At 42.2% G+C, this 26,783-nt stretch overlaps 1 protein-coding gene across 1 annotated transcript in view; it reads left to right on the top strand.

Moving 5' to 3' along the window:
* Positions 1 to 26,783, top strand: part of DLG2 (discs large MAGUK scaffold protein 2) — a 1,272,293-nt gene that overhangs the window by 718,599 nt on the left and 526,911 nt on the right. Inside the window, exon 6 of the mRNA XM_033948577.1 lies at positions 15,519 to 15,572. Coding sequence (XP_033804468.1) covers positions 15,519 to 15,572 — 54 coding nt within the window. The remainder of the gene's footprint in view (positions 1 to 15,518; positions 15,573 to 26,783) is intronic.

Genomic DNA, 26,783 nt, shown 5'->3' with positions numbered 1-26,783 from the left:
AGTAGAGTCGGTGCAACGGATGGCCACCAGGATGGTCTTGGGGCTCAAGGATCTATCGTATGAGGAAAGGCTGAAAAATTTGCGGCTGTACTCACTTGAGGAACGTAGGGAGAGAGGAGACATGATCGAGACGTTTAAGTATATTACCGGCCGTATCGAGATGGAAGAAGAGATTCTCTTTCTCAAAGGACCCTCAGTCACAAGAGGGCATCCGCTCAAACTCAGGGGCGGGAAATTTCATGGCGACACCAGGAAATATTTCTTCACCGAGAGAGTGGTTGATCCTTGGAACGAGCTCCAGGTGCAGGTAATCGAGGCAAACAGCGTGCAAAAATTTAAGAGCAAATGGGATGCCCATGTGGGATCCCTTAGAGGGTTAAGCCAAGGGAACCTGTCACCAGGAGTGGGATCCCTAGGATAGTAGACTTTGGAGTGGGTCAGTAGAGTGGGCAGGCCTGATGGGCTATGGCCCTTATCTGCCGTTATCTTCTATGTTTCTATGTTTCTAAAGGGCACTTATACTATTTATTATATACGGGGCAACCAAATATTATGATGGAAAAAGGGTTAATAACTGGAGCAGTCTTGACCTGCAACCAGCCAGAATTCATCAACTTGATAAATAGCAAAGGATACTCGTTTTGAATGGAAATATGGCTTAATCTTCATTAATACTCCCACAAGGGAAATACTACATTGAGCGTTAGCAGTAAATCTGAGAGACTGGGATCATACTTCATATACTCTGGCTTAGGAGTGAGGTTCATTCATGTTATGATATGCACAAAGCTAACCCATTTAGAGAAATTGCCCCCAAGAAAACCCAGCCTATGTACCCTGTCTTTGTCAAGCGATGACAACATAAACGGGCACACCCACCGCCTAGCCAGCCCCAACCAAGCAAGATCATAGTTTCCCCACATAGTAAAACGGCCAAGGCTTCTCTGGATCACCAGGCCTGTGAGTCACCAGTCCCACATTTCACCAGGGCATTGCAACCCATGCGTAAAACGAGTCCAGCAACAAATCTTTGGGTATCTTGGCTTCATCAATAACTCTCCTTTCCAGGCTTGAATACGTTGCATAATACTGCAACATCAAGTCTTCATTTGGGGGGAAGCAGCCTGGAATGTAGTTCCAGCACTTTTTTTTCAAACTTGAGTAGCTGGGGCTTTCTGCTTCATCCCCTCCTTGCAAAGAAGAGGAGGGGATGGGGTGAGTCTAGAGCAGGGGTAGGCAATTCCGGTCCTCGAGAGCCGGAGCCAGGTCAGGTTTTCAGGATATCCACAATAAATATGCATGAGATAGATTTGCATCTCAAGGAGGCAGTGCATGCAGATCCATCTCATACATATTCATTGTGGAGATCCTGAAAACCTGACCTGGTTCTGGCTCTCGAGGACTGGAATTGCCTACCCCTGGTCTGGGTAACAGTATCACAACCCCGGAGGAGGACCCGTTGCACAAAAATTTAGCTCAGAGATATAAAACTCTGAAGAGGGAGAGGTAACCCCCTCTTAGGAAAAGAGTTTATCTTCCAATCATTGCTTCATAATATGTAACAAACGAATCCAGCTCAAAGGTATAAAAGGTTCAGCTGTGTATATATCTTAATGATGATGCAATATGCATTCCAAAAGCTTTCAAAAAACAGGTAAATTTTGCATTCAGGTAGGCACTGGAATATTCAGCATTCATATAAATAAGTTTCAAAAAATACTTATCAGGGTCCCGACGGTGTCTACTTCAGGAGACCCCGTCCAACTAATTGAATTCTGCCATAGGTTAATAGCTATAAGAAATTCAAGAACAAGTTCGTTTTGCAGTTGAAAAATCTCCGTGCTACACCACCTTTGCTCATTTTAATAAGGTCCTAGTTTTTGCCTATTAGCTCTTATAACAGGGTCTACATGGTGGACTTTGCCATTTGTAAGATGCACATTTCCCTTTCCAGGCAAACCTATTTTCAACTTACCATGGCTCGGACATCCTAAGCAGTGATGAGAGCACATTAACCAGGCGATCCACAAATGTCATCTTGCTGTCAGAGGAAAGGTTTCCTCTCATCACTGCTTAGGATGTCCGAGCCATGGTAAGTTGAAAAGGTGGGAGTCAAACCGGGGAGTTTCAGAGGTCAGAGCTCGGAACAGGAGCATTACCGTGTTGACCTAGTAATGCTTTCTTGTGCTTATAGCAGTTTGGTGAGACAAAACACTGCAGTTGTATATTATTGTTTCTTCACCATTTCAGAAATGTATACTTTACCATGATAAAAACTAACAAAGTATGCCATGTTTAAAAGGAGAAATATAAGATGAGTTGAACTCAAATTCTTAGCATGGAAGGGGGAAAGGTTTATTTTTCTGCTACACAGCAAAGTTGTACAGTAATGTTATATTCAACTCCTATAAGAAGTGGAAAGCATCATCAAAGTGCACCTGGAAGGTAGATATGCCACAAGTAAAATACAGGCTGGGATTTGAACCCTCAAAGCCCGGAAGATTGGTAGAGAGTGCCTTTCCTCACTGAGCTACAGCTCCAATGCCTCTGGCTCCCTTGTTATATCATATCTTAGTGAAGTGCTAAGGGAAAAGGAGTTTAGCTATAATGTCATAGTAGGCTGAGATAAAAGAGTGGTAGCTCAATGGTTAAAAGCGCTGCTTTCACTGAGCCCCAAACCCATATTCCCAAGTGTGCTTGAATGCATGTGAGGTGGAGCTCCGTTTTTCTCACACGCTAATCTTCATTCTAAGCACTGTACTAATGTATATATGACTGTAAGTAATCTGTTCCGTTTAGGCGTCATACCGGAAAAGTGGTGTTTTTTTTGCCCTTACCGATCAGCGTCATTTGTGCTTCAATTCTTTAATACATAGTTGATATTTGTTTTCTACTTGAAAACCTTCCAAATCTTTAGGCATTCCTTTGCTTAAACTTATTTGAGTTCATCCTGATATGATAGCTAATGAGCATAGACAGCTCAGTCAAGTATGATATGAACGGGTGGTGAGATGGACCTTAGTAGAAGCAGCTGTAGCTCTATGTGTTAGGCGCCAGCTTGTGCTCCTAACATCCTGAGGTTGTGAGTTCTACACCCAGCACATCTTTTAATTGTGGCATACTACTTTGAAGGTGCAGATTGATGAGATCACAATGAGGTCAGTTTTGTGCAACTGAAGACCTCCATTTTGCAATGAGGGAAGCTTGAATGTTAAGGTGTGTATCTGTTTATTCTCTTTTTAAGTGCTGATAATGTGTGCTGTTTTTTCTTTGCTTTCAAAAGAGAGCCGATTGCAGTGCTGTTTGTTGAGAAAAAAAAGGGGGTTGTAAAAGCCATGTGTAAATTATATTATTGTTTGGGCAGAAATGTGGTTTGTTATCCATGCAATATAATGTGCTCCATTGTTATGGTGTCATTATATTTATTAGGACAGAGAAAAGATGAAAATTACCTATTCAAACTCACTATTGGAATTATTGATGAAAAAACACAGCGGACGTCTGCCTCGCGTCTAACAAAGAGCCGCAATTACGATAGTTGAAACGGCATTGAAATCCAAGTTAGACCAGGGTTTCTTACGTCTACATAATACACGATATTTAGACGCAGTTGCTCGCTCAGGTAGCGCTCATCTAGCCCACGGAACGCCCACGTCCAGAGCTGGAGACGGGACTATGCTTTCTATAGACGTCAGTCCGTTAACTACCTCATAGGGACGTCTATGTGTCGTTAATTTCCCAATTAACATTAATTAAGACCCTTAACTCCGTAATTATTCACTTACATCGGACGTCCAAAGCACGCCTAAGTTAAACGTAGTAATAGAGAATTTACCCCTTCTTGTCTATGTTGTTTACTTGTGGTTGATATATCAACATAGAATCGAACTGGTTGCTCTTGGAACCACTTTATCTGCTTGTCGTCATTTAATATTTTAGCCATTTGAATCCTGTGAACTCATGTTTTGGGATTTGTTTGGGGGGGAGGGGGCGTTATTTGCCACTTATTACTAGCAGAGATTTGATTAGTCTCTGAAGTCACTACTGATAAGGGGAATTTTCCCCCTCTACACATATCCTGAGCCTATTCTTTTTTTATATACCAATAATGCGAAATCGAAATGTTCTTGCAGGAGTTACTTTGAAATGATTTAAAATTTCATTTCATTCACATAAACTGGTAACTCTACTTTGTATGCCATCTTGCAGTAGGTGGAGCATTTGTTCTGGGTCTCTAGCAGTTGTACCATTTCTATGAGGGATGCACATTGAAGCAAAATATTTTAACAATATAAATAAAAATTCAAATGAAACAAAGACCAGATCTCCACTACCCCCTTCAAAAAAAAGAAATTGGCTGTATGGATACCCCAAAATTTCCACTAGTCTGAAGAAGTTGATATTAGATGTTCAAATAGCAGATTGAAAATTGTGGGGCAAATTTATGTCAGGAAAGCATATACACCAAAATTGATCCATGAATGATTTGTGGTGAATAGCCTTTCTATTGTAAATTACTTTGGGCAGATTATTGATTTGTAAAAGAGGTTTCTAAATGTGCAAATTAAATTTTAAACACTTTTCATCTGCAACTGTGCCTGTGAAAGAAATAAAGAACTCAAAAAGCAATCTTAAGCACCATGAATGCCCAGAAGGCATTCAAATTAGGTTCTAAAAAATAGTTTAGAGAGAGAGATTTTAAATTGGCTTAAAGCCCAATAGAACTCACCTAGGATATCATTCATCACAAGTGAAATACAGAAGATACTTAGCCCCACAAAAGAGAGTGCATCTATTTTGCAAACTGAAGTGATGATGGAACGTAATTAAATTTTCTGTCATCCCACCTGGTACCACAGCATGCCTTCGTTCCTCATTTAGATTTGTTCTGTGTTTTCGTTTAGCTTCTAGTAAATTCTGATCTAATCTTGGCCATTATTTTCTCCTAGACAAATGACAGATAATTTTTCACTCAGTGTGAAATATGTTGTCTAAAAACAGCTTCGGACATGTACCCCCCATTCAAAAAAAAAAAAAAAAAGGAATATGCTCGGGGTGTTGAATTGTGTGAACTGAACAGTTTAACCGGGGTGTTAGTGAAAATGTTCTGTGGCACAGAATAAAAAATTACCCAAAAAAGGAATCTAGATTATGGAATGGAAGTTTGATCATCTACCTATTGATTTTACTATCTCCAAAGTTAGACTACAAGTATTTTAAAAATCTGATAATAAATAAACAGGTCAATATTCAGTCAGTGGGCCAAATTCTGTAAATGATGCCTAAATCAGCAAGCGCCTAGAAAAAAAGTTGCCAGTCGTAGGTCAATCACACTTAGGTGCCGTTTACAGAATTGTGTCTCATGGCACCTGTCAAAAAACTTAGGTGTCGGTAAAATAGGCCAGATTTTTACTGGCCCACATTAAGGTGCCTAAGGGCTAGATTCACTAACCCCCGATTCTGTGTCCGATCCGTGCCCGATTGCATGCAGGCTGACGAATTCACCAAGGCCTGCATGCAAATGGGGACGATCGTTGACATGCCTCCCACCCACCGCACAGATTGCTAGAGAGCGATCCTGACGCATGCGCAGACCATCTGGAGATGGTCTGTGCATGTGTCTAAGACCCACGACTTTTTTCTTTTACTTTTACTTTTAAACAGGCCAGCGAGCCCATGGTTTTAACCCGCTTTAAATCCGCGGGTTAAAACCACAGGTTCGCAGATCGGGGTAGGCAGGAGATCGACCTACCTAGACTTCAGAAAACTTCTCAAAACACACCTCTTCCGCGAACAAGACCCTTAGTCCTTACTCCCCGCATACACTCCAACCCCCCCCCACCCCCACCTCCCTCTCCCCCCCCCCTCTTCTGGTTTCCCACTCCCTCCATTTTATCTTCTAACCCAACTATGATAAACCTGTGCCTCCTTACGCGCTACCTGCAATTCCGATAAAATTTTTGTAAATCCGGGTTCAGACCGGATCCTAATGTAACGAATGTAAACCGCCTAGAACTCTTTGGGTATGGCGGGATATAAGAACCTAATAATAATAATCATGGCTGAGACGGGGCAGAGAAGCAGGGAGGCAGAAGGCAGGGCAGTCGGAAAGGACCTCAGCGAGTGGTTCTTAGCAGTCGCTTACTTTGGATCGGCCAGCCCAGTCGGGGTTGCTTTTTTTAAATTTTAGTGAATCGCTTCCTGTCTGCGTTTGAATGCTGTTCCCCCTCATTTGCATGCGTGGATCGGAGGATGATCGGGACAGAGGTTAGTGAATCAGGTTGGACGGAAATTGGGTTGCAAAGGGCTCGCAAAACGATCTAGCCCTAAGTTCTTTAGAGAATCGCGTCTAGCGGAACCTATGTCTGTCTCTAAGGGTTCATAGACAACGGCGCGAAAGACAAAGGCGCGCCCGGACAATTGAGCGCAGCGCGAAGGCGCGCGCCACTCTAAATTACAGTTTATAGGGCTCCGACGGGGGGGCATGGGGGGTGACCCCCCCACACTTTACTTAATAGACATCATGCCGGCGTTATGGGGGGTTTGGGGGGTTGTAACCCTCCACATTTTACTGTAAACTTAACTTTTTCCCTAAAAACAGGGAAAAAGTGAAGTTTTTGGTAAAATGTGGGGGTTACAACCCCCCAAACCCCCCCCAACGCCCCCACAATGCGGCGCGATGTCTATTAAGTAAAGTGGGGGGGGTTCCCCCACACACACCCCCGGTCGGAGCCCTAAAAACAGTAATTTAGAGTGGCGCGCGCCTCCGCGCTGCGCTCAATTGTCTGGGAGCGCCTTTGTCCCGGTGCGCTTTTGACCTGACACCGTCTCTATGTCTGTTCGGAATGGAGTAATATTTATTGGGAGAGATAACCTTGAAAAAACCATATTAGAACACATGGGTGAAACATGTCAGTTATCCCCCATTCTATGGACTGAGACCAGAAATTGAGCTGATCTAAAGCTAAGTAAATTTATTTTAGCCACTGTTTATGAACTATTTAAGTATTTAAACATTAAATTATATAAAAAATTATAAAGAATACAAGCACAAAAAAAGTTTAAGAAAATTAAGACAATATAAGGATCTGATAAAGAGAGGAGGTATAAAGCCACCTACTATGAAGATTTATTGAGTGGGGAGGTGGCCTCGCTGAGGATCATGAGAGAGATTTTGCAATTGAAAAAGGTTTAAGTATATAAGGTTTGTAATCCCTTATATATTGAGACTGTGAATTACTATTGTCTTTTTCTTTAAGAAGTTATATGAGTTGGGTGCCTTTGAGTCTAATTTATTGTCTCTACCCCCAAACATACTGACTTAAGTGTTAGTAGGTGCCTATCAGCCAATTAATTAATTTTTTTTTTCCAATTATGAGTGTTAAGCTCATACTGAAGCTATTAAGATGGTTTGAGCAATTAAGGTAGTGTCTAGCTTTAGGTGCCTTTTATATGAGAATCTCATAGAATCTGTCCCTGACGCCTGGATTCTCTAACCGGTGGCCTCCTTAAAAGCGCCCGCTGATTACATGTTAACCATGCAACAGCGCTGGTTAGAGAATCACACCTCAAGCGCCTACACAAGTATGATTCACGCAAAATTAGGTGCCAGAAATGTAGGCCTGGAAAACCCTGGCCTACATTTCCGGTGCCTGTCTTTGCCGGGAGATTTCGACAGTAGTTCGCATCTTGCCATCAGCTGATCGTGGCAAGTGAATCCCTGATCAGGTGAGCTAGCAGGTTGCACTGAAACCGTGGCTTCAGGGAATTCTGCTGGCTCAGCTGTTTGGGGATTCTCCTGCCGCAATTAGCTGAACCAGCAGGGAGATCCCTGATTCCTCTCTTCCTCCCTCTCACCCACCAACCAATCCCAAAAACCCCTCCAAAGAAAGCCTCCTGCTGTGCCTGACACACTCCACACACCTCCACACATCCCCGACATTCCCACCCCCCTTGTACCTTGAATGGAAAACTGCTCACTTCCTCCTGCCAGCAGGCCTGCATCTTCAAAATAGTTAGCCTTCCCCTTCCCAGTGCACTGAGATGCGCTGGGAGGGTCCGAAGACTGATTGGCACCATGGTTTTGGGGAGTCATGCCAACTCAGCTGATCGGGGATTGCCCTGCTGCGATCAGCTGAGTGCGCTTTGGCGCTGCTGCATAGCATCGAGCGGCTTCCCGAACGGCTCCCACGAATTCTCGTGAGACTCGCCGCAGCCATTCAGGAAGTTGCTCAACGCCGAGCAGCAGCACCAAAGTTCTCCCCTGCCTGGTACAGCTGAAGTCAGAACTCATGGTAGCAACTGGTTTAGGGGCAGGGCAGGAGTACGGAAAGCTCGCTCCTGCCCGCTACGCCTCTGGACCACCAGGAATTCCAGGTATGCGGCAGAGAGGACGTACATTGGACAGGGCAGAGAGGGGGGCCAGGGTGCAGAGCCTGGCGACCCGGCGGAGGCCTGCAACAAGTCCAGGAGAGGAATGGGTGAGTGCTGGGCGCTGCCTGAATATAAACCGAGCTTATTATCTCTAAGCTAGACTATTGTAACTCATTACTACTAAACATTACTCAAAAAGAAAAGAAACGTCTACAGATAATTCAAAATCTTGCCGTTAAACTTATTCACAACGGGAAAAAATATGACCATGTAACCCCCTTTCTGGTTGCCTCACATTGGCTTCTCATTAACCATCGCATCACCTTTAAAATTCTACTTTTAGTATTTAAAACTTTATCCACAAACGAACCGCAATTTATAAATATCACCATACTCCTCTCCTTTGACACACAAGACCCCACCAAATCAAGCATCCTGGAAAAAACTCTAGAAGCAGTGGAAAAATGGATGACAGAACACAAACTGAAGCTCAACCCAGATAAAACTAAATTTCTACTGCTTGAAAAGGACAAAACCCCTTCTATATCTGAACTAGAAATAAAACCCACCAAATATCCCTTACAGCCCACTCTCAAACTCCTTGGAGTAACAGTAGACAGAGGTTGCACTCTTCAGGTGCAAATCAACAAAATCACACAAAAAGCATTCTTCACCATGCGCAACCTTCGCAAAATCAGAAAATTCTTTGAGAAAGAACAATTCAGACTCATAGTCCAATACCTAGTCCTAAATCTATTGGATTATTGCAATATCCTCTACCTTTCCTGTCCCACCTACCTAATAAAACAACTACAGACCGTGCAGAACACTGCCCTCAGAATGATCTATTCCCTTGGAAAATTTGACCACATCACCAACGCCTTCCTAGATTCACACTGGCTTCCAATACAAGCCCACATCCAATTTAAACTATACTGCATGTTATTCAAAACATTAAACGGAACGGCACCCACCCACCTAAACAACCGTCTAAACAGGAACCTCTCAACCAGACAGAGGAGAACCCAATCCCCTTTCTCCTACCCCCCTTTTAAAGGAACTAAACGCAAAAAGATGTATGACAACTTACTAGCAACTCATGCAGCTAAATTGGATCCCACCATCACCGACCTACTGACAGCTTCAACTGACCTCAAGGCTTTCCGCAAACAAATCAAGACCCTACTATTCAAGAAATTCACCCAAACGTCCTAATCCCACCCTTTTCCCCTCTCACCCCCTCTTAGAATCATCTCATCAAAATTGCTTTAGACCTTACGCCTTCAATTGTATTCCTTTTACTGGAAAAGTCCAGCTATCTTTTTTGTTGTACTAGGTCCAACTTCTTTAATTGTATTTCTCTTCCTGGAAATGTCCAGCTATCTTTCTGATGTAATCCGCTTAGAACTGCAAGGTACAGGCGGAATATAAGCCAGTAATGTAATGTAATGTAATAAACAGGATAGTTATTCCATACAACTCTTCTCGCTCCCTTCGCTCATCAACCCAAGATCTTTTGGTAGTCCCTTCTTTAAAAGTGATCGGCACCAGACGACATGATATATTTTCAGTAGTAGCCCCCCAAGCCTGGAACTCTCTCCCCCAATATATAAGAGACGAAAAAGACATTAGCCGTTTTAAAATTAATTTAAAAACCCTCCTGTTTAAAGATGCTTTTACCTCCTATATGGAATAATCACAGTGCAGCAGTCCTTTATCAAAAACAGAATAATAATTAAAAAAAAAAAATACCCCTCCTAATGTTTTTCTCCTTTTTTGTCTCTCTTTTCTTAAAATGATTAATATTGTAACCTTATCCCCTCATCCCTTTCCATCCAGTCAAGTCTGTGGTCTGTAGGTCTAACCCCTTTTTTGATTTGTTATTAATATTATTTTGTATTTTAACGTATGTACAAATTTGATTTTAATGTAATTCGCTTAGTATTTTATGTATAAACGATTCATCAAATTTCGAATAAACTTAAAACTTGAAACCCCCATTTTTGGGCCAATTTTTTGCCCCAAATCTTGGTTTATATTTGAGTATACTGTATACAGTACTATTCAATTTAATCTGCTCATTGACACAATCCAGATTGTGGCAATGAGCAGAGTCTGGGAGGAGACAGGAGCCATCTGGAGAGTTATCCAAATGGTTACTTATGTTAGTAACAGCACTGAACAATTTATTTATTTATTGAGATTTATGAAGAGATTAACCCAAGGCGAAATACAGCAGGCATAATTCAATATAAAAATTATAATTTTTTTAACAGCATAACAGTAGTAAAAAGACCAAATAAAAACATAAATACAATGAATGATGTAGAGTTAAAATCAGTAATTGATATTTTTCTTTGATGTTAAATAAAGACAAATAAATTTAAAAAAAAATCAGTAAATTGAAACTTAATAATAGCACTACCATGAAACAGTTTCAGAAATATAATAAACAGCATTGAAATTCAAATAAGAGATATATAATACATACTTAAAGGGAGACATAATACTTATGAAACAATAAGTACAAATCAGAGCATTCAAATAATACAGATATGATGCATATTCTTTTTTTATAATACAGCTTATCCTGTTGCCGAGGGGGTCAAATGCAGTTATTAGATGGGGCCCAGATGGGTGACACAGAGTGCTTTGGGATAACCAGATGGGAGGCTAAACTCATGGCAAGTTGTTTATACAGTTAAACAAGGTATAAGGAACTGGTTTAGTTAGTGTGTGTGGCAAACTAATCCTGGTAAATAGTCAATCACCCTATATTTTAAAGGCTTGGGTGAAGAGCCAGGCTTTCACCTGCTTTCTGAAGTAGACATAGCCCCTCCGGGAGTAAATTCCAGAGCGTGGTGATATCGCTGGCGGATATCACATTGTACTGATTCTTTTTATGAGGGTACAAATAGTGATGCTTCTCGAGAGGACCTCAGAGCTTTCGATGGGATATAAAGGGCTAGCTTGTTCTTTAAGTTTCTGGCCCATTTTGTTTGAGAACCTTGAAAATCAAACATAGAGATCAGTGGCATAGTATGGGGGGGGAGGGTCAGACCGCCCCACATGCCATCTTGATGGAGGTGCCAGTACCTCTCTTCCCCCATGCCATGCTCGCACCCTCCCTTCCCCCCCCACCCTGTGCCTCTTTACATCTTTACCAGCGCAAGCAACTTCTCAGGCCTGCTGCTTGCACTAGCCTGGCTCCCCTCTGAAATCACTTCCGGGTTGCAGATCCAGGAAGTAACATCAGATGCGAGTAGGAGGCTGGAGAAGCTGTTCATGTTGGCAAAGGTACGGGGGGAAAGGAGGGCATGAGGGGGGAAGGAGCAGGGGGGTGGAGAAGCGGGTGCAGGGGGGCACCACCTCTCCGGATACCTCCTACCCTCACTACGTCACTGATAGAGATCTAAATTTAGCCAGTGTATTTTGTGCAAGAAGGGTATGCAGCCTTCTATCAGTCATGATGCAGCATTCTGAATTAGTTGCATCGGATGCAAACTCTTTTTGATTAGACCAGTGTACATGGCATTGCAGTAGTCTAATCATGATGTTATCACTGTGGTCTGACTTGTCTTTTCAATATATGGAGAGAGATTTTGCAGCTGCCAAAGATGATAGAGACAATTTTTGTAAGGTTGTTTGGACTTGCGGGATCAGAGTGAGTAATGAATCTAGCAGCATCCCGAGATTTCTGACCTGTGATTTTAGGGTGAGTTCTTACTTCCCAAAATATATTTTTAAGTCAGGTATTTGCTCACTTGTGTTAGGAACCCAAAGAATCTCAGCTTTGATTGGGTTCAGGCAGAGTTTGTTGTTGATTGCCCATTCTTGAGTTGCGGTTAAACAGGTAGTCAGTTTACTCAACGCTGTGGGTAGATCTAGTTCAATGCTGTTACAGCCAGTGAATGCCATGATATTGGTGCTGAGGACTCAAATAGAGATAGACAGTGGTAAGGTTACCAGACATCCGGATTTCTCTGAACATGGCCTCCTTTTCGAGGACATGTCTGGGGGTCTTGACAGCTTTTCAAACCCGATACTTTGTCCACGCGATGACCTCACGTGCACACGCTTGTAACATCATCGCATCCATGCATGCGTGGATGCCCTCCTGCCCGATGAGAGCAGGGAGTGGGGCTAGGGTGGGATTGGGGGCGGGACTGGGACATAATGAGGTGGGGATGGGTGAAACTTGGTGGACCTGGGGGCGAATCTAGGAGAGTCCGGATTTTACTAAAGTAACCTTAGTCAGTGGCATTATCTAAGTATTGGTGCTGAATATCACAGGTTCCTAGATAAATTCCAGCTCCACCTGAAGGAGTCTGGGACTGGTTTTCCTGAGTTTTAAATTAAGTTTTCTCTTTAATAAAATGCTGAATTATGTTTAGTTGCAGATCTAACTTATCTCATGTTCTAGCTTTCCTACACTGGGTGTTTTAGCTGGGCGTTTTAGCTTCTTATGGTTATCTCAGCATACACAATATTGTATTCTGCCCTCCTGGACATGTAACAGAAAGACTGCAGGGCTGCTAGTGACCTGCTAGTGTGAGCTTAGGACCAATGATTGTTAAGAAAAATAACACATGAGAAGTTCTTTCTAGAATTCAGTTGTATAGCCAGAAAAGTGTATAAATATCTCTGTAACGTCCTGGTTTTGGCACTTCTGAAGCTACCAGCTTGGGGGCTCAGGGGTCTGCATATGCTGAATAAAATATACCTGTCGCTTTCTTCAAGTCTCTAAGTTTTGTGGCTGACCAAAGTGACCTTTCACACCCATGCTCCCTTCCTCCCACCCCACCCAAATAATGCCACTGAAAATCCGGATATGGCCTTAAGCGGCAGCAATTACCCAGGTAGCTTTCCTACGAGTTTCTTTTATCTTTGCCTTTGCAGGGTGAAATTCCACTTTCCAAGGTTTCTCATGTGTCACCTGTCTGTCAAATGGGTGATTGAATTTTGAAGTTACAAACTTCATTTCCTTCTCCCTCTGCTTCGGAAGCATCTCCTTCAGCTGAAATCTGTCATCCTAATATAAACAGTCTAGTCTGATTCTGTACAGAGGAAATCTCATATCGTCAAGGGCAGGGAGGCTTATTAAGCTTGTAACCTTATAAAAAAAAATCTAGTTTTAGAACCTGACCTCTCTTTTCACCGTTTACGTTAGCCGTGGTGCTGTCTTCGCCTTTAGAACAATGATTATTTCCTCTGTATTTTATACTAAGAGAGCTGGAAATTACAGCTAATTCCACAGAGAAAAAACTGCATAAGCGGCATTATCAAAGACAGCATCCTTAGCTATCACCACAGTTGTTTATATGCCAGCTGGGCATGAGGCTATGAGTACTGCTCAGCTTTGAAACCTTGAAATTCTATGGTAGGTTGACCAAAGAATGCAGTGTAAAGGTACCAAGGAAAGAGCATGGCATTTCCAGTTTCTCACAGCTGCTGTCCTGTACCCTAACTTAAAAGGCACAGATATGGATGATTAGTTGTTCAATCATACAGCATCACTAAGCGGCCAGTTCCCAGAGCTCCAGCAATGTAGGGAACAGTGCCGAGAAATACACAAAAAAAACCCTCCCCAGTTCTCTGCACAAATGGTATGCAAATTATGGGCTCCTTTTACAAAGCCGCGGTAATTGCTCTATCGCCCATAGGGATTTAATGGGCATCGGAGCGTTTGCTGTGCGGCAGCTGCTACTGCTGCTTTGTAAAAGGAGGAGGAGGGGGGATATATGTGCACCGTTAGTGTCAAGCATGGGAGGATAAGGGGAAGGAACATGCTTGGTGCATGAAAATAAGAATTACCATACTGGGACAGACCGAAAGTCCATTAAATCCAGTATCCTGTTTCCAACAGTGGCCAACCCAGGTCCAAAGAACCTGGCAGAAATCCGAAAAGTAGAAGCATTCAAGAGCTGAGATTGTGAGGTCATAATGCCTCATTCCACCAATGCCTAAGAGCCAACCTTGTCAGTGATGTCACAATGGCTTGATTGTCTTATACTTGGCTCACATAAGAACCTAAGAATTGCCATACTGGGACAGACCAAAGGTTCATCAAGCCCAGTATCCTGTTTCCAACAATGGCCAACCCAGGTCCCAAAAACCTGGCAGAAACCCGAAGAGTTAAGTGTAACCAGTTAAGTGGCAAATATTGCACCAAGCCTGTTAAGTGCCGACTCTGCCCCAGGAACACCCTCAGAGTAGCTGGTTTTCATTGTGGGCACTAACTAGGCATTCCTTCATTCGTTTCTCGCCCCCTTTCTCCCTCTCCCAGTACTTCTTTTTATATGTAAACCACTTTGATTGTAACCATAGAAAGGCGGTATATGAAATCCCATCCTCTTTCCCCCTTATATGTGGAGCAGAGGAGGTGGCCTAGTGGTTAGAGCAATGGGCTAGGACCCCAGTTCAAATCCCACTTTAACAATTAGTGATTTGTTTTTTTCAATTGTGAGCCCTCCATGGACAAAAAAAATGACTACACCTGGGTGCACACCATTTCATTAGCCTTTGGGCTTGCAGGTATCTTATATATGCCTATAAGTTCAGGCAGTCTATTCACGTACATTTATTTTAGTTCTATAATAAAGGCATTAGAAACATAGAAAATGATGGCAGAAAAGGGCCACGGCCCACCAAGTCTGCCCACTCTAATGACCCACCCCCCCCTAATTTCTTCCATGAAGAGATCCCACATGCTTATCCCATTTTTTCTTAAAATCTGGCACGCTGCTGGCCTCGATTACCTGCAGTGGAAGATCATTCCAATGACCAACCACCCTTTCGGTGAAGAAATACTTCCTGGTGTCGCCATGAAGTTTGCCACCCCTGATTTTCAACGGATGCCCTCTTGTTGCCGTGGGTCCTTTAAGGCCTCAACAGTTTCCAACTTTTTTGGTTTCAATATTGCAGCATTTTAATTTGCATATCTTGTAGTAAACTTTTCTTATGTTTTCTTGTGATAGCTTTTATTTGTCACTAAACAGGATGGAATTCAGCTATTTTGATGCTATGATTAAATTCATCTTATTTACTGATTCCCTCTCTCGCATATCTATAATTGTTACATAATGTAGTCAATTTCCTATGTTTTTGATATGAAATTCTCAAATCTTTCTTTTTTTCCCCCCCAGGCCAGCCCTGCTCCGATACTTGTGAATACAGATACCTTGGATACCATTCCTTATGTAAGTGCCACATTTAGTTTGTAATATTAATTAAAGGCATCCTGCTTACATTTTTAATTTTAAAATCTTTAAATTTGATGTTATTATGGTATCGAATAGAGTACACAGGTTAGTCCTTGCATCTCTTGTATTTCAGAAGTAATTGAGGGGGTCATATTAATGCTGCAATAAGCAAACTAACCTCATATATTCAATGCTGGAGCTTGGACAGCTCCTGGCATTGAATATCTGGGTAGGTGCACTGACATGGAAGTTAATAGGACATTGGCCGATATTCAGACTATGAATATTGACTTAAAGTTAGGACAGTCTTTTTTCTGACCTATCTTTATGGGCTCATCTAACTTGCTAGTGAACAGAAAATCACTGCTAACTGGCTAAGGCCCTCTTTTACTAAGGTGATCTAAATCAACATGTGCTCTAACCGCTAATGCGTCCATAGGATAACATGCGTGCGTTAGCGCGTGATTAGTGTGCGGTAATATTTATCGCGTGCTAAAAAGCATAGAGCACCTTAGTAAAAGAGGGGGGAAGTGTTGGCCCTTAATCTAGCCAGTTAGGAAATGGTCCGTTAGCAGCAGTGCTTTAAGTGCCTCTGAATTAGAGAATGACACAGTGGTTGTTACCCGTGGCTAGCCACGGGTAACCCACCAAAACGGTGACCAAAAAAAAGGTCACCGCGAGATCGGGGACAAGGCCATTCACCACCCCGTGGAGCGGTGAATGGTTAGCACGCGTGGTGAACGAGCGTTCAATCCGACAGCTCCCTCTTTCCCGCCGGCCATGCATCTCTCTCCCTCCCTCCTTTTCCCTTACCTTTTCTTGTTGAAACTGGCGATTTCTATAAGGCTATGAGCTGTATTACAGCCGGAGCCTTGAAGTTGCGTCACGTTGCCTGCTGGAAAAATCTCCTCTGACGCAACTCCATGTTTCCAGTTGCATCGGAGGAGACATTTCTAGCAGGTAACCCGATGCGACTTCAAGGCTTCGGCTGTAATACAGCGCATAGCCTTATACAAATTGCCAGTTTCGCCACAAGAGAAGGTAAGAGGGAGGGAGAGAGAGAAATGCACGGCTGGCCGGCGGGAGGGAGCTGCTGGACCACGTGAAGGGTGCTGGGGGTGGGGGGGATGGAGAGGAGAAGACGCTGAAGATGGGGACGGGGCGGTGAAAACAGAATTTTTCCCCGTGTCATTCTCTACTCTGAATATCAGCAGCTGGCCCACATAGTGTGATGTAAGTAGGCAGGAGCCTCTCCTGCTTACTTAAATAGTTTTGAATGTCACCCGGTATACTTATAAATTTAAGCCTAAGATTTATTTGTCTAGATTTATGAGCCCGGTGCTAAGATTCAAATTTCTTTTCCATGCTTTTCCTCCCACTTTTTATGCTCCTAAATTTAAGCGTTTGGTGAAATTTTGAGCATAAATTTAACCACTGAGCCCTGGTAAATTTTCAAAGACGTCAAATTGGAACCATAAGTCTCAAAATTAGAAGCAAAAACCTTTTGGCTACTGAGCCCCAAATCATCATTTCTTTTATTTATTTATCTATTTGTATGCAAGCGTTTGAGATTCCACTTTCTGTAAATCAAACGTTAAGGAAAATTGCATGCATTTAATTTAAATTCTGTAATGCAGATAAACTGGAATGCTAATTATATCTCTACAGCTGGTCCTGGAGAAGTCCTTACTCAACACTACCCCTAAGCTGTATGGGTGTCCGCTACTCATGTTCCTTTTGGTGGGAGAGAGGGCTTCAGTATTGTGTTTTCATGGGGGACAAGCAAGTTCTGCAGCACTTCCAAGGGATCTTGCAATGGAAAACATGATATTGAATCACCATTTCTTTTTTTTTTTTTTTAATTAATCTTTATTGATTTTCAAACTTTGACAGTGCCATACAATTAATTTAGATGTAAACATTACAGAAAAGGCACTTTAACTACACAATTAATACAGAAAACAATCGTTTTCCCCCCCTCCTCCCCATAACTTGTTATATTAATCTTTATTCATTTTTAAAGTGCCCAGTAAGTGTAACATGCAAACATTTATACTTAAATCACACTTAATATAACATCAAATTCTAAACTATATCAAATAATCCCTCTCCCTTGTATCCTGTTTATTCATAAATAAAAGAAATCATAAAATAATCCCATCCCCCACCCCACCCTGGCCGTATATGAACCAAAGGAAAAAAATTAATGTTTATTCTATACAATACTGTCAATCTTTGCAATATTTTGTTAATGGCTCCCAAATAACCTGAATTTTTTTTTAAATTTCCCTGCTATATAGCAATTATCCTTTCCATTTTGAATATGTGGCATAAAGAATTCCACCAAAAACTGTAATTCAGCTTCTTCCAATTTTTCCAGTTATTCGTGATCTGTTGTATGGCAACCCCTGTCATAATGAGCAGAAGCCTGTTATTATTAGAGGATATTTGGCTTTTAGCCCTCATTGACATGCCAAACAATACAGTGTCATAAGATAATGCCACTGGATTTTCTAACAAATTATTTATTTGACCCCCATATTGATTTCCAAAAAGCAAGAATGAATGGACAATAGAATAACAAATTGCTTTTTGGAAATCAATATGGGGGTCAAATAAATAATTTGTTAGAAAATCCAGTGGCATTATCTTATGACACTGTATTGTTTGGCATGTCAATGAGGGCTAAAAGCCAAATATCCTCTAATAATAACAGGCTTCTGCTTCAAGATGACTGTGCCAGCATCTATTAGATTTAGAGCTATCTAACTTCTGTAAACGAACCGGGGTCCAAAAAGCTCTATGTAACAGAAAAAAACAGGTTTGTCTCATAGATGCAGACACTGTTCATCTCATCCTCCAAGACCAAATTCGTGGCCATTGAGACGCAGTAATTTGATGCTTAATCTCAATGCTCCAAATGTCCCGAAGACCAGTCCTTGGTTTTTTTATTCATAAATCCAGATATCAATTTGTACCACTGAGCGGCCTGGTGTCCCAGAAAGTCCACCTGAAAACATAAGAAAGGCAAACTATATTTATCACTAATACTAATCACCATTTCTTATCAGCAGGAATACAGGTAGAAGACACTCTTTCAGTTTTATTGGAAATGTTGCACATAACCAGCCTGCTTATCAAGAGATCCACAATGAATATTCATGACATATATTTGCATGTAGTGCCTCCATTCTCTGTCGATCTAACTCATAGATATTCATTGTGCATCTCCTGAAAACCAGACTGGCTAGGGGAATCTCCAGAACTGACTTGAGAAACTATGATCTAGAATTATACTTAGGGCTGCCATATTTACATGACTCCACCCCATTCTACTTCCAGCCCCACCCTGTTCCAACCAAGCCCCTCCCAGTTCTTCCCCCAGCCCCGCCACCACAAAGCCTCCTCTCGTCTTCCGGACAAGCTCCAGCCAAGGCTGGCAGGCCTGGAGCATGCGCAGATGTGTGTGACGTCCTCCACGCATGCTCAGAGGCCCTTCAGATGCAGTCGGAGCTCATCGGGGCTTTCCCAAACCCGGACAAATGCCAGGTTTTGGAAAGTCCATCCGGGAGCCTGTACTGTCCTCTAAAAAGAGGACATGTCTGGGTTTTCCCGTCTGGTAATCCTAGTCATACCTCCATTATGCTGAAAGATGTATAGCAGGGGTGTCCAACCTTTTGGCTTCCCTGGGCTGCATTGGCCGAATAAAATGTTTCTGGGGCCACACAAACGCTGCAGCAAGACAGAGGAGGGAGCCAGCAAGACGGTAAACACCCAGGGGCAGCAGAGGAAAACACTTCATCGCCCTCGACCGGGGCCGCACAAAATGCTTCACAGGGCCGCAGGTTGGACACCCCTGATGTATAGTGATCTTCAGAAATGTAGTGGTCCTAAACCGTATTTGATCACCGACATCAAGAGCTTCTTAACTGGAGAATGACAACAATAGTTCCTGTATGCCCTAATATGGTGGATAAAGAAATAGAAGCTATTTTCCATCTCTGTGGTCTACTGCATTTTCCTTTGATATAATATAATCTCAGTGATTTTCTCCTACTCTAATAGTAGTCCATTTGTCACGCTGTCTACCCTGCCAGAATGAAAATGTGTGTGCTAAAGAAGATACATGAGTCTTCAACCCTTGGAAGACTCTTTCATTTATTGAGTTTATTAACTTGTGCCTTGCGGCAACGTTCTGACCTCTTTTGAGTTGAACATCGCATCGTGCTCTTATATCTTCCAAGTCTCACCTCCTTAGCAAACTTATCCAAATTTGTTCTCCTCTACTACTACTACTCGTATTTATCATGTCGGTAGCACTGAAAAATGGACTGCACTGTACAATCAACACACAATACACATCTCCCTCTGTATTCGCAGTGGATGCGGGCGGAACATAACATAGTAACATAGTAACATAGTAGATGACGGCAGATAAAGACCCGAATGGTCCATCCAGTCTGCCCAACCTGATTCAATTTAAATTTTTTTTTTTTTTTTTCTTCTTAGCTATTTCTGGGCGAGAATCCAAAGCTTTACCCGGTACTGTGCTTGGGATCCAACTGCCGAAATCTCTGTTAAGACTTACTCCAGCCCATCTACACCCTCCCAGCCATTGAAGCCCTCTCCTGCCCATCCTCCTCCAAACGGCCATACATAGCCATGAATATGGAAAAACCACAAATAACTTTTTATATGTTGTTCGCAGTTTTTTTGGAACAGCCAGCAGTTTTGTGATTAAAAGCGCAAATAACTTTTCAAGCAGCGATTCCCAAAGCTGTGTGCAGGCAAGCAGCGATTCCCAGCGATTTTGTGGGTAATAGCGATTTTCTCCATGCATGCTGGGAAGCAGCGTTTCTCTCTATGGATGATGGGAAGAAGCATTTTTCTCTGTGCAAAGGGGAAGCAGTGATTTTCAGGGTGAAAGATTTGAAACATCGATTTGGTGGGAGAAAGCATGGAAGCAGCGATTTTCAGAGTGAATGTTGGTAAACATTAAACCTTTTTTTCGGTACAGTAACATAACATAGTAGCATAGTAGATGACGGCAGATAAAGACCCGAATGGTCCATCCAGCCTGCCCAACCTGATTCAATTTAAATTTTTTCTTCTTAGCTATTTCTGGGCAAGAATCCAAAGCTCGACCCGATACTGTGCTTGGATTCTAACTGCCAAAATCTCTCAAAACCTACTCCAGCCCATCTACACCCTCCCAGCCATTGAAGCCCTCTCCAGCCCATCCTCCCCAAAACGGCCATATACAGACCATGCAAGTCTGCCCAGTACTGGCCTTAGTTCAATTTTTAATATTATTATCTGATTCTAGATCCTCTGTGTTCATCCCACGCTTCTTTGAACTCAGTCACCGTTTTCCTCTCCACCACCTCTCTCGGGAGCGCATTCCAGGCATCCACCACCCTCTCCGTAAAGTAGAATTTCCTAACATTGCTCTTGAATCTACCACCTCTCAACCTCAAATTATGTCCTCTGGTTTTACCATTTTCCTTTCTACGTTAATACCCTTCAAGTATATGAACGTCTGAATAGAAGGAAAGGAACTTTAATCATGATGTAATTTTGGGGGGCGGAGTCAGCATGTGAAAAATCGTGAATAAGTGAAACCGCAAGTGTGGAAACCGCAAATACGGAGGGAGAAGTGTAGACATCTCCTCCTCCCACTGAATACTTCAATCTCTGTTTCTTCCTCCAGTTCGGTGTTTTCTCATTCTCCTTTTTTAAGCCCTTCAGTGCCATCATTTCAGCTGTAACCACAATAGTATGTTCTTCCTTGGTTTGTACCTAGAAAATGATAAAACAACATTTGATTTGGGGGTCCTTTTATTAAGGCGCACTAAAGATTAGCATGTGCTAAATGCTAAGGCATCCATTATATTCTGTGGGCGCCTTAATGGACCCCCTTTATGTAGCTACGTGATTGCATTTACCTACAATTCCTCTATAGCTCGAACAAATGTTTCTGTATTTTTAAGTAATAATGTTTGAATTTAAAGGGTATTATGAATAAATACCTTTATGAAAGAGAGGAATGAATAAATTACCTTTGGCCCTCTTTTGCTAAGCAGAGGTAGAGGTTTCTACCATGGTCGGGAACGCTGAATGCTCTGACACTCATAGGAATTCTACGCGCATTGGAGCATTTAGCACCCCAGGGTCCTCTACCACAACTTAGTAAAAGGGGAGGGAGTTATGAAAGAGAAAACTGTCTTCTCTGAAAGCCTTATTTCAAAAAATATAACTTTTCTCAAGATGGCCAATTGTGTACATACAGTTTTCAAAGGAGAAATAGGGGACAGGCAATAGGCGGTGCAACCTCGCACCTATTCTCTTTTCCTTATGAATTGTTACTCGGAATAATAATCTATCAAATATTATGTTCCATTTTTGAAAATGCACCAATGCAATTTTCTGAAATAGGAAAATGTTTCTTACAGATTTCTTCATTGTAATTTTGATTGAGTGTGAAACCTCAGGAGCACTTTGCAATAATTATTTGCCAGTTTAACGAGGAGTAGGAGGGAGACAGAACCATGGCTGAAGGAATATGCAGGGGAGAAGGACTCTCATGAGTTCCTGAAATCCCAATTGATCTAGTTTCAAAAAATATACAACTTGTGTTTAAGCACTAGGCAACTTCCTTTTTTACGAGTTAGTCCAAAGACAAGAAAGAAAAATCAGAGCTCTACATAGCTACCACTCATGCTACTCTATACTCTTTTGGGAGAGAACCCTACAATAGTGAAGTCCCTCTCAAAATACATTTTTCCCATATAATGGTAGGATGAATTTTCTAGGTCATCTATCTCTCAAAGGGACATACCAAGGAGCACAAGTCTTTGCTATACCACATTTGGGTGGCTTCCCACTTCCCTCAACAGGCCAACAAAAGAAACAGGTTATATCATAATTTGATACATATCAAATGCCGAGAGGTGACAAGTCACTGGACAGTATGCTAATTACCTTACAACTCTGGACTTAAAAATTATAATATTGCTATTGCTGTTAGGTGCTATCGACTCGTTTCAAGTCCTAGGGTCTTGATAATGATATCAAGTTTTCATGGCAGAATGGAGAAGTAGATTGCCGGGCCTTTCTTTGCAATATAAATTCAATGTTGTTGCCGGTGTCGCATCAAACATGATCCTCTGCCTCCAACCCTGCCCATCTGCTGCTCCCCAGATTAGTGGTACATCGTTAGTCTTTCATATCCTCTGAATCCTATCCGCCTTGGGAGGCCCTGCTGGTACCAACAGCATAGCTTTCAGATCCCATTAATGAAACAAAGTCCAGAGAGAAAATAGTCTTTGCTAGCTCAAAAGCTTTGCATTGATCTCTTAGGGTGTTATCTGTGGGATTGCATTCGCCTTTGGTTGTATTTCAGTGCCTAATGGTTTTAGTACTAAGACTATAAATCACCATACATCTATACCTCCAGTGTAAATTGCTAAACAGCATGCCATTAAAACTTTGTTTTTACAGAGAGTAACTATCAGGAAGAATAAAACCTTAGAAGCCACGAAAGAAAATAACACTTCTGTGGCTGTGAAGGAAAGACCTATATAAATTGTCTTCCTTCCATGCTTCTATCATGGGCAAAAAACCTCCTGCTTGCTTGCACTCTGTAATAATATAATGAAAAAATGGGTCTCATCCGTGTTGGGCTGTTCCGTACAGTTCGAGTTAAAGCAACTGGAGATCATTCAAACGCTGTCATATTCAACGGAATGTTCCGTACTTCAGAGGCTCTGATGCTAGTTGATTATGCTCTGCCGATGATGGCCAACGTTTCATGACTAACCAGTCACTTCTTCTTCAGGGTTCTAGAAGCAACTGCCGACACTACTTCTCACATTCAGCTGCAGTTCCTAAAGCAGCAACAGGTTAGTCGTGAAACGTTGGCCAGTGCCTTATCCCCATGAACTTGGACTAACCTGTCCCTGATTTCACTTCCACTCTTGCCAAGTTTAGCAAGAAATTTAATGTTTGTTCATTGCTCTAATTCAAGCTCTGACATTCTCACGACAACACACAAAAACGTGCAACAATAATGAACGCCACTCAGCAAGCCACCGCCACACGTCGACATGAACACAGTGGTGAGACACTGATATGCCAAGGTTATGAAAGCTTATCGAGCTGTTTGTACAGTACTGCCAATGTATGCGCATGGGGGCAAATTCATGAACTTAATTGTTGGTCCTCATATAAAGCAGATTTTGATAAGAAAATCCATATTGCAAACAGACATCTAAGAGATAGGACTAGAAGCCTTTTATCTTAAAAGGAAAAGAGAGAGGGATGCAGAAAACTGGTGCCACAGGACAAAATTACTCAGTGATAGAAGAAAGAAAGTTTTAGCAGTGAGATGAATTAATATATTATTTGAATGAGAGATATTTTACATCATTGGCCTATCATACCCCCTACAAATTGGTTACATGCAAAAGACACAAATGCCAGGCTTGCCTAGTGATATTTGGTCCCACAGGGGTACATAAATTAATGTTAACATATGAATGCAAAGGGTCATATGAGGAAAAACAAGAGCTTGTTATAGGGTGATGGAATATGAGGAGGTATATTAACATAGTAACATAGTAAATGATGGCAGGTAAAGACCCAAGTGGTCCATCCAGTCTGCCCAATCATACATGCTCCATAAATTAACTTAGTTTAAATGATCCTTTTTCTTAGATATTTCTGGGTCAGAAACCCAAAGCCCTGCCCGGTACCGTGCTTAGGTTCCATCTACTGGAGTCTCCATCAAAGCTCACTCCAGCCCATCTTAACCATCCCAGCCATCAAAACCCTCCCCAGCCCGTCCTCAACTGAATGTTCATATATGGGACACTGGTCATGCAAGCCTGCCCAGTCCTGGCCTTAGTTCCTTTAAGGGAGTTAAATCTGCTGGTCGATCTTTTGTTTTTAAGTTTGTAGAGATCTGTAATGAACTTCCTGACTCCATTAGGCTTTTAGGCCAGTAGCAGTTATTTCGTAAATTCCTGAAAACTTTGTTGTTTTCGCAATTTTTAAATGGTTTAACTACAGCCTCAATGAAATGATAATATTATAGTTATTTTTCTTATGCTTTTCTTACATACTTTAGTCTTTAATTAGTACTTTCTTCTCCTATGTTTTCTGCTATGTACTCCAGTCTTAATTATATGTGAACCAAGTCGAGGTCCTCTGGGAGATGACCCGATATATAAACCAAAGATTAGATTAGAATGTATACCCATTATTTTCTGATTCGAGATCCTCTGTGTTCATCCCATGCTTCTTTGAACTCTGTCACCGTTTTCTTCTCCACCACCTCTCTCAGGAGCACATTTCACGCATCAAGCACCCTCTCTGTAAAGAAGAATTTCCTAACATTACTCTTGAATCTACCACCCCTCAACCTCACATTATGCCCTCTGGTTTTACCATTTTCCATTCTCTGGAATAGATTTTGTTCTAAGTGAGAAATGGGTGAGAGAGAAGTGGAAAAAACCAAAACAAAGGGAGGGATAATAATCCTGATCCCTGGGCAGAAGAGAGAATGAGAGAAAAGCTTCAGGCCTGTGGGTGTTATTACATCAGACTGGGAAAGAGAAAACCTGCAAAACGGTGTTTTCTTAGTGGTGTCACCCTGGGAGATATGTCTGCAGAATTGTGTGGGCTAATATTGCAGCCTTAAAGGGGTGGGGATGATAGTTACGAACAGGAAGCAATACACCGGCATACAGCAAAGTGTGTCTGCAAAGAAAGTATAGCTGGCAGAGTGGAGTGAAGTTTATCTTTATGTCTTCTGAAGTAAAGACCTAAGGCTACTTGAATACCCACAAGGGGAGTGCGTAGCACAGTAGTTAAAGCCACAGCATCAGCTCCCTCAGGGGGTGGGCTCAAATCCCATGCTGATCCTTTTAACCTCGGGCAAGTCACTTAGGACCTCTTTTACTGAGGTGCACTAACATTAGACTAACATGCATGCATTAGCATTTAGCATGCGCTAATCAGTTAGCACACCTTAGTAAAAGAGGGGGGTTAATCCCCCATTACCTCAGGTGCATTAGGTAGTGTGTGAGCCCACCGGGACAGATAGGGAAAAATGCATGAATGCAACCACTTAGGTTATAAGTGGCACATGTATAATGTGCATATGTTCTTTTAGTCAGAGGTGTGTAGGGAAGGACTGAAGGACCAGTTCCAGATGCTAGGAGGGAAGCTTCAACCTGGACACAAGGGCAAAACATTGATCCAGAACGACAGCCACAACACTGAACTTCCAAAAAAGGAATTACGAAGGGATGAGACTCATGGTGGGGAAGAAGATTAAGAGGATAAGAACTGTAAAACCGTGTATCAACAAGGGATCCAAGAGGAAAAGAGCAAGGACCTGACGTGGCTCACTGTAGCGGTGAAGGAAGCGATCAGAGACAAAAGAAGACTTCTTTTAAGGAATGGAAGAGGTCAAAAATGGACAAAAACTGGAAAAAGCACAAACAACATCAAAGCAGGTACCATAAGGCGGTTAGAGGGGCCAAAAGAGACTACGAGGAAAAAATAGCCAAGGAGGGAAAAAACTTCAAGCTGTTCTTTTGATATATTAAGGGGAAATGACCCACGAAGGAAGCGGTGGGGCCGTTGGAAGACCATGGAATAAATGGAGTGCTAAAGGAGGACAAAGCCATCGCCGACAAACTGAACGCATTTTTTGCATCTTTATTTACCGAAGAGGATATACACAACATACCAGAAGCCGACAGGCTATACGCAGGAAACAAAGATGGGAAACTGACAGGGTTGACGGTCAGTCTAGAAGAGGTATGCAGGCAGATTGATAGGCTTAAAAATGATAAATCCCCGGGACCAGATGGCATCCATCCGAGGTAATCAAAGAACTGAAAGAGGCTATAGCTGAACTGCTTCAACTAATAGCCAATCTGTCGATCAAATCAGGAAGGATTCCTTCCGGAAGACTGGAAAGTGGCGAATGTTATGCTGATCTTCAAGAAAGGTTCAAGGGGAGATCAGGGAAACTACAGACCGGTGAGTCTGACCTCGGTACCAGGAAAGATGGTAGAGGCGCTGAAAAAGGACCACATCATTGATCATCTTGATGGAAACAATCTGATGAGGACCAGCCAGCACAGCTTCAGTAAAAGAAGATTTTGCTTGACAAACTTGCTGCACTTCTTCGAGGGA

This window comes from Geotrypetes seraphini, chromosome 6 (genome assembly GCF_902459505.1).
Source record: "Geotrypetes seraphini chromosome 6, aGeoSer1.1, whole genome shotgun sequence".
NCBI classification, from domain to species: domain Eukaryota; kingdom Metazoa; phylum Chordata; class Amphibia; order Gymnophiona; family Dermophiidae; genus Geotrypetes; species Geotrypetes seraphini.
The sequence above is the reverse complement of the archived record's forward strand: the minus strand, read 5'-3'. Positions and strand labels throughout refer to the sequence as shown.